At 57.5% G+C, this 7,284-nt stretch overlaps 1 protein-coding gene across 4 annotated transcripts; it reads left to right on the top strand.

Moving 5' to 3' along the window:
- The first annotated feature begins 12 nt into the window (after window positions 1-12).
- Window positions 13-6,458, top strand: ENTR1 (endosome associated trafficking regulator 1). 4 transcript variants are annotated; one of them, XM_026490238.4, is made up of 10 exons: window positions 13-212; window positions 314-463; window positions 1,146-1,214; window positions 2,081-2,196; window positions 2,473-2,886; window positions 3,435-3,508; window positions 3,888-3,999; window positions 4,194-4,256; window positions 4,641-4,780; window positions 5,547-6,458. In XM_026490238.4, exons 1-10 carry the CDS (start codon window positions 143-145, stop codon window positions 5,644-5,646), a joined length of 1,308 nt encoding a protein of 435 aa, XP_026346023.1. In that variant the 5' UTR covers window positions 13-142; the 3' UTR covers window positions 5,647-6,458. The 4 variants fall into 4 exon arrangements, with proteins under 4 accessions (XP_026346023.1, XP_026346024.1, XP_026346025.1 ...); XM_026490239.4 differs by lacking the exon at window positions 1,146-1,214; XM_026490240.4 differs by lacking the exon at window positions 314-463 and having other exon boundaries at window positions 15-263.
- The last annotated feature ends 826 nt before the right edge of the window (window positions 6,459-7,284 follow it).

The raw sequence follows: 7,284 nt of genomic DNA, 5'->3' as shown, positions 1-7,284 counted from the left end.
GAAGCCGCGGCGAGAAGCTGGGAGCTGCGGCCGGGCGGCGGGCGACGGGGGCGGGCGACTCGGGCCGCGGCCGGGGCGGAGCCGGGGCCATGGAGCCGCCGCTGCCGGGCTAGGGAGGGCCGGCGCCGCCGGGCCTGCGGCGATGGCGGGCTACGCGCGCCGCCCGGGCTTCCCCCCGTTGTCGCGAGCCCGGAGCCTCGTCATTCCGGACGGTGAGCGGCCGGGCCCCGGGGCCGCCCCCGCCCCGCCGGGCCGGGCTGCAGGTGAGGCGGGCCGCGGACCGCGCGGCCAATCGCTCTCGTTGTTCTTGCAGCTCCAGCGTTCTATGAGCGCCGGTCTTGTCTCCCCCAGCTAGACTGTGAGCGCCCCCATGGCAGGGACCTGGACTCCCACTTCTTCGGCATTCGGCCGACGTTTATGTGCTATGTGCCCAGCCCGGTGCTAGCTTCCGTGGGAGACACAGGTGAGAGACAAGCCTCAGGGAGCCCCCGGCCGGCACTGCCTGTAGGGACCTCGCTGTAGCCTTAACTCGCTCCCTGTCCCAGCGACGGGCGCCGAGTGCCGCTGTGTGCCGGCCCCTGGGAACACACAGGTGCAGAGCGGCCCCGCCAGCTAGGAGTTCGCAGTCTGGTGTTGGGGAGCCCCCTCCCCAGCACAGACACTTCCAGTGTAGGATGGTAAGTGCCAAAAGAGAGGTATGCCCAGCGGGAGCACCATAACCACCTCCTTCTCCGGGGGGGGGGGGGGGCGGGGCAAAGGAGGACTGCGCAGTGGCCGACTTTACTTCATCCTCACTCTCCTCGGAGCAGTTAGGCTGCAGGCCGTCCAGGGTGTGGGGCGAGCCTTTAGGTGGGGTCTCATCAGGGTTTCAGAGGAGAGTGGCAACCGTGAGGGTATTCAGAAGGTATCACAAGACAGGAGGGCATGCGCAGCCACACTGGTCCTCAAAGCTTACTGGGAGCTTTTTCTGAATCACACATGTCAGGGCCCATGGAAGCCATACCGTCTCCATGGGCAGGAGCCTGGGACTTGTGTTTGAAAAGTTCCCTAGCCTGTGAGAATTACTGCAATAGAGACCCTGTGTTGACAAAAAGTTGTCACAGATGCCTCTGTGATCATGGTAAAGTGATGACATCTCTTTGCAGATTTTGGTTACGGAAAGGGGAAATGTACTAAGCAAGGTCCGCCAGGAGCCCAAGAGACACATTTTGGAGGTAGGGTAGTTGGGCAGTCCTCTCTTTTTCCCTCTACCCATCACGAAGTGCCAACCACATGCCCTGTGGCGGGTTGTCAGTTTGACAGCATATGATTAGTGTGCCAAGTGGGGGTGGAGTCCCACAGATTCAGTACTGACCCCAGGGTAGAAAGACAGAGGGTACAAGGACAGGAGAGCCTGACATGCAGGACGAGAGAGACGTGGGAAGGCACTCTAAAGGGATCTGAAGAGGCAGCACAGGCTAGAAAAACAGGAGTCAGCTTTACACAAAGTTGGCGCCTGGGCTCAGATAGCCGTTGCTGGTTAGGGACCAGGAGAGTGGGAAGGAGGTAGGGAAAGAGAGGGAAGGATGGATGGGTGAGCAGGGACGGGCATAGAGGTGGAGCAGTGATCCCCAGCCTGGCTGCACTGCTGGAACTCTTGGGCGGCCCCCATTGAAGGTTATGTCACAGGCCAACCAAGTCTGTGTGGGGGTGGCGGTGCGTTGTCCTCCCACCGATCCCCAGGTGGTCTCCGTGGGCAGCAAGGTGCAGGAACCAGGGGTTTGGGAGTGGGAGGGAGAGTTCATCCATATAGTCTACCCCCGATCTGGGGCTCGAACTCACGACCCCAAGGTGAAGAGTCACCCGTTCTACTGATTGAGCCAGCCAGGCGCTCCTGGGAAGGAGAATTCAGAACGTGGAAGTAGATCTGTTTTATTGGCTAGGTTTTTCATTTCCTGGTGTTATTGAGTTCTGGTGGGTTGAGGAGGGTGGTGGTCCTGATTTTAGATGAAGTTGTGTTCTAGAAAAAGAAATTAATAGGGAAATTTCTTTTCAATGACTTTGTGAGACTTTCCGATTGTGTTGTGTCATACTGTTCTAGACGACAAACTCGAAGATCTTGCAGAGACCAATCCGTTCTCCTTTAAAGAGTTTCTGAAAACCAAGAACCTCAGCCTGTCGGGAGAGGATACAGCCAACAACAGGATCTACTCAAAGGTAGGTCCAAGGCGCCGTCTGCGATGACTGCACACAGAGAAACGTCCAGAGGCCATCTTTCTTCCGACGTGGGAGACGCTGTAGGAGCGGTGGGGCAAAGGGATCCTGCAGCTAACGGTGTTGGGAAAGTCGGGTGGAGAAGCTGCTGGGATCTTTCCTGGCTCTCCTCTTTCCCGGGAGACAGGATGGGGCCTTTTGTTCCACTGCTGAGCACCTCAGAAGAGAGGCCTCCAGCGGTTTCTGGGTCTGAGCTGTGCCTCCGGCTGTTTTCTTTAGGAAGCCACGAGACACTCACTGGGACTCGGCCGCAACTCCCCAACCTCCCAGACCGTAGGGTATGGCCTGGAATATCAGCAGCCATTTTTCGAAGACCCTACGGGGGCTGGCGATCTTCTAGACGAGGACGAAGATGAAGATGAGGACGATGGGTGGAACGGGACCTACCTGCCATCCACTGTGGAGCAGACTCGCTCCTCGGGGGTTGCTGCGAGCACGTCACCCTGCAGCACATACGTCTCCTTCTTCTCCACCCCAACGGAGCTGGTGGGGCCTGAGACCCTGCCCCCGTGGACATTGAGCGACTCTGACTCTCATGCCTCTCCGGCGGGGAGCCCCAACGCAGACTTCGCGGCCCACGGAGAGTCTCTGGGAGACAGGCATCTCCGGACACTGCAGATAAGCTATGAAGCAGTAAGTGAGGGGGCTTTGCCACGGAGCCTCGTGTCTGAGCAGCTTACTCGCAGACGACCTGGAGCCTCTTGGTGGCCTGGGGTCTTGGCTCCAAGGACAAGACGGCCTGTGGTGCGGCCGTCTGCTAGAGCCCCTGTGCAGCGACCCCCAAGTTGACGGATTCCGCGCATGACGTGCCGCCGGAAGAGCAGTGTGCAGGGCGGTGGGGTGCGGCCCGTCTCAGGCAGGAGCCGTGGAGATTCTCCAAGGGCCACCCCTCAGGAAAGGGTCCACTTCAGGCGTCAACTCAGGGATGTCTCGCTGTGTTCTGAGTAGAAGAAATTTTTTTAGAGATGATTATCACTTGAATGAGAGGAGTAAAATTGGTGTCCGTGACCATAGGCCTTTAAAGGGCAACCCCTCCACTCACGGTTCTTCTCTGTAAGTGAACAGTAGGTTGACTCTTTCAAATATCCGTTTATCAAGAAGTTCCAGAACCAATTTACAGAGGTGCAGAATCCTTTTGAGTGAGACACAGAGTTTTTAATAAGGGTTTTCTTCCTCTGCAGCTGAAAGATGAAAATTCTAAGCTGAGAAGAAAGCTGAGTGAGGTTCAGAGCTTCTCTGAGACTCAAACAGAAATGTACGTAAGCTTTGAGTCAGCGCCGCGCTTCGCGGTGCCCGCTAGCGCTCAAGTCCGTCTCCCGTCAATCACGGAGCGATGGGGGTGGAGGCAGGCATGGCTCGCATCGGGTGTGGGCCGTCGCACCGCACACGGTCCTCGTGTTCTGAGTGGAAGTGTATTTCAGACACCGGGCCACACCCGCCCCCTGCGACCAGCAGTGGAGCGGTCCATCACGAGCAGGCTGCGGAGCGTTCTGCCACTGACCCCTCCGAGCGGCGTCGCCAAGGCTGTGCCCCTCGCGGTGTTCGCCTGCCCCACCCCCACTTTATTGCCTCGCAGAGGCTTTCTGGGAACGAGATGCGTGAGTCATCAGCCACTTGGTCTTCTCTGTCCCAAGGGTGAGGACACTGGAGCGGAAGCTCGAGGCCAAAATGATCAAGGAGGAAAGTGACTACCACGATCTGGAGTCAGTGGTCCAGCAGGTGGAGCAGAACCTGGAGCTGATGACGGTACGGTTGGGGGGGGGGCATTGTGATGCTCCAGGTGTGGCCCTCTCCTCTGCTGTCAGCCCGCAGAAGCACGGCGCAGGAGGGGTCCCTCGCAGCCGGAGGCCCCTGGGCGGGGGCAGAGAGCATCCTCATTCCGTATCTGTGTCTTACCGCGTTACATAGTACTAATGTCTTTTTTTGTTGTTTGGTGACAGAAACGGGCTGTGAAAGCAGAAAATCACGTCCTGAAGCTGAAGCAGGAGATGAGCTTGCTCCAGGTGATTGGACAGCGCGGGCCCAAAGGCCAGGAGCCTCCCCAGCAGCGGTGGCTCCCCTGGTCGGGCAACGCCAGCTTTCCCCCCACCCAGTCCTCCTGGCCCTGTTTTTCTCTGCTCAGCGGGAGGGTGGTGGGCACGTACTGTATCGTCTGGGACGGCACGAACCCTGGCACGAACTTCCCATTTCTGTGGACGAGAGCTGGGGGCGCTCTGAAGGACGGGGGAGGCCCGGGTCCCTCAAGAGTCCCCTCGGGAGACACCCACGCGGGGCGCCAGCCCCCGTCTTACTGCCTGGGCCAATGGCTTCAGTTGGCGTCGCACTGCCTTTCAGATGCTCTCCTGTGGCAGCCGCCTAAGTGCTTTACTGCTCTTGCCCACCTGCAGGCGCAGGTCTCTAACTTCAGGCGTGAGAACGAAGCCCTGCGGTCCGGCCAGGGCGCCAGCCTGACGGTGGTGAAGCAGAACACCGACGTGGCCTTGCAGAACCTCCGTGTCGTCATGAACAACGCCCATGCCTCCATAAAGTGAGTGCGGGGGGCCGGGGGCACCTGGGCACACGATGGGGGAGGCAGAGATGGCCAGCGGGCCCGAGGCGGGGGGTTCCTTTTTTTTTTTTTTTTTTTTTTTTTTTAAAGATTTTATTTATTTATTCGACAGAGATAGAGACAGCCAGCGAGAGAGGGAACACAAGCAGGGGGAGTGGGAGAGGAAGAAGGCAGGCTCCCAGCAGAGGAGCCTGATGTGGGGCTCGATCCCACAATGCCGGGATCACGCCCTGAGCCGAAGGCAGACGCCCAACCGCTGTGCCACCCAGGCGCCCCGTGGGCGGGGGGTTCCTTAGCTCGGTATTGAACCGTGACGGCACCGTGCGCAGCTGACGGGGCTCCAGGAGCAGAAGTGCACTTGATGGTGCTGTTAACCCCGAGGCCGCGCGTCGCGTGCCAGACCAGCAGGCTCTCGAACCGTCTGCGTGGTAATCACCATTTTTACCAGAGCACTGACCTCAGACAGATTAGAGTCCCGGCTCCCTCACCTGCTGAACACCTCAGTTCAGAACAGAAGGGAAGAACAGAGTTTTTCTCCCATTGTAAGAAGCAAACGAGTTTGTAGGAGACCCCCCGGAAATGGCCGCTGCTGTCGCTCCCCGTGAGCGCCCGGTCTGCCTGCCATGGGGCCGGGGCCCCCCTGGGGAAGAGCGGCGGCCACCAGATTCTGCTTTCCACTCGGGGACTGCTTTCTGCCATCTGTTGGGGCTGTCGGACAGTCGTAACATCCACGTTTCCATTTTAGGCAGCTGGTTTCTGGAGCTGAAACGTTGAATCTTGTTGCTGAAATTCTTAAATCTATAGACAGAATTTCTGAAATTAAAGATGAGGAGGAGGAGTCTTGAGAACCCTGAGGTGCTTCCAGGTCACAGCCCCGCTCGCACCCGGACATCCCTGCTCACCGGATTCGGACATGTCATTGTGTCTTTAAATACGTGGTCCTCACCGTAGTAAAGCTACGTATCATGACATGCTAATTTCATGACCCGCACACTGTGCGCAGCCCCTGCGTGAGAGCCGCACCGGCTTCTCTGCAACCCTTCTGGGGGAGCTCCCGCTACTTCACAGACTCATGCTCTATCGGAAGACGTTTCTATAAAAGCCAGTGATTTTTTGAAGTTACTAAACCTGAAAGCGCAGTTCTATAATGAGTGTTTTCCGTTGTCATTCCGGGACGTTAATCATAAGATAAGTCAGTTGCTTGTCCTTAATTTCGACAGAAGAGAAAACAGGTGAGCTGCGGTCAGTGGTTGCCTCTGCGACCTCACTTGGTGTCCCCGCTGGCTCGGCGCCACTCCTGTGGGCCCGCGGGCGGTGCCTGCCCTGGGAGACCTGAGCGCGGATGCCCCACAGGGGGCTCTGGGTCACCCAGGCGGGCTGCTGTGTATAGCCATCTAAATGCACCTGTGAGCTGTCGGGTTTGAGAAACTGCTTTGGCTGAAGGGCTGTGATACATGTTTCAAGTGGGGCTTGATACGATGAAGTTCAGAATTCAGGCATTTAGAGTGTGCAGAGCCTTCCTGTGTTAGCACGAGGCCTTCCACGGCGCCTCTCCGACTGCTTCCCCATGCAGCGAAGGCGGAACATGCACCACGTGCCTTCTTGCCTATTTTTCTGTAGATGTTATTTTTTTAAATAAATTTCCTTTTTTCCTCTTGTTCAAATTGACAGTTTTCCTGTTTAATAAATTGTAAAACTCCTATGAACTGTCCCTTTTTTTCTGACTTAACCAGGTCTTTATTAAAGCTTGAGAATCATGGTACTGTCCTTTGACTTTAGGGCATGTATCTTGTCCTAAGGAGTGATTTGTGCTGATGAAGTAAGCATTAGTGCCATGGCCTGTGGGGTCGAGGGTAGACTCGGACCATGGCTGCCTGGGCCTGGCTGCAGGGGCCTGCACACAAGAGCTTGTGTTCTGGAGTTGGACAGATTGGAATCTAGTATCGGAACATTCAATTGTGTGGCTGAATTTTTTAAAAAACATTTAAGCTGGGAAACATCACCTCATGCTCCAGCCTGTTGGTGAGAAGTGGGTTCGGGGCTCTGGCCATCTAGTAGGAAAGGGCTAGGGTGCCGTTCTTCTGCGGGTGTGCGTGCAGCGGGCAGGGGGAGAAGCCATGAAAAGCAGGACTGCAGCTTCCTGGGAGGACGCCTCCAGCCACAGCCCGGCCTTCGGGTACGGCATTTTAAGGGGGTGATGGGTGCGCATCCAGGGCATCCCTGAGGTGTTGCACCTGCACTTGAGCTGGCCCTGACCTCTGCGACCTCTGCAAGGGCCTGCAGGGGCTGCGGGCGCCAGAAGGGTCTAGACAAGCAAGGAGCCGGCTGCACACGTAGGTTCTTACTGCTCTGTTCCCCGTGTATGTTTGGGGTGTTCACAGTAAGAGACTTAAGTTGTATGGACGTTCAGCTCTGCCTCTGGATTTCCAGCGCCACGCGGCTGGCCCGTTCCTCCCATGTGGCTCTCGGGGCGTCCCTTACCC

This window comes from Ursus arctos, unplaced genomic scaffold, assembly GCF_023065955.2.
Source record: "Ursus arctos isolate Adak ecotype North America unplaced genomic scaffold, UrsArc2.0 scaffold_18, whole genome shotgun sequence".
In the NCBI taxonomy this organism is placed as follows: domain Eukaryota; kingdom Metazoa; phylum Chordata; class Mammalia; order Carnivora; family Ursidae; genus Ursus; species Ursus arctos.
Note: the sequence above shows the minus strand (reverse complement) of the source record. Positions and strands in the feature narration are given on the sequence as shown.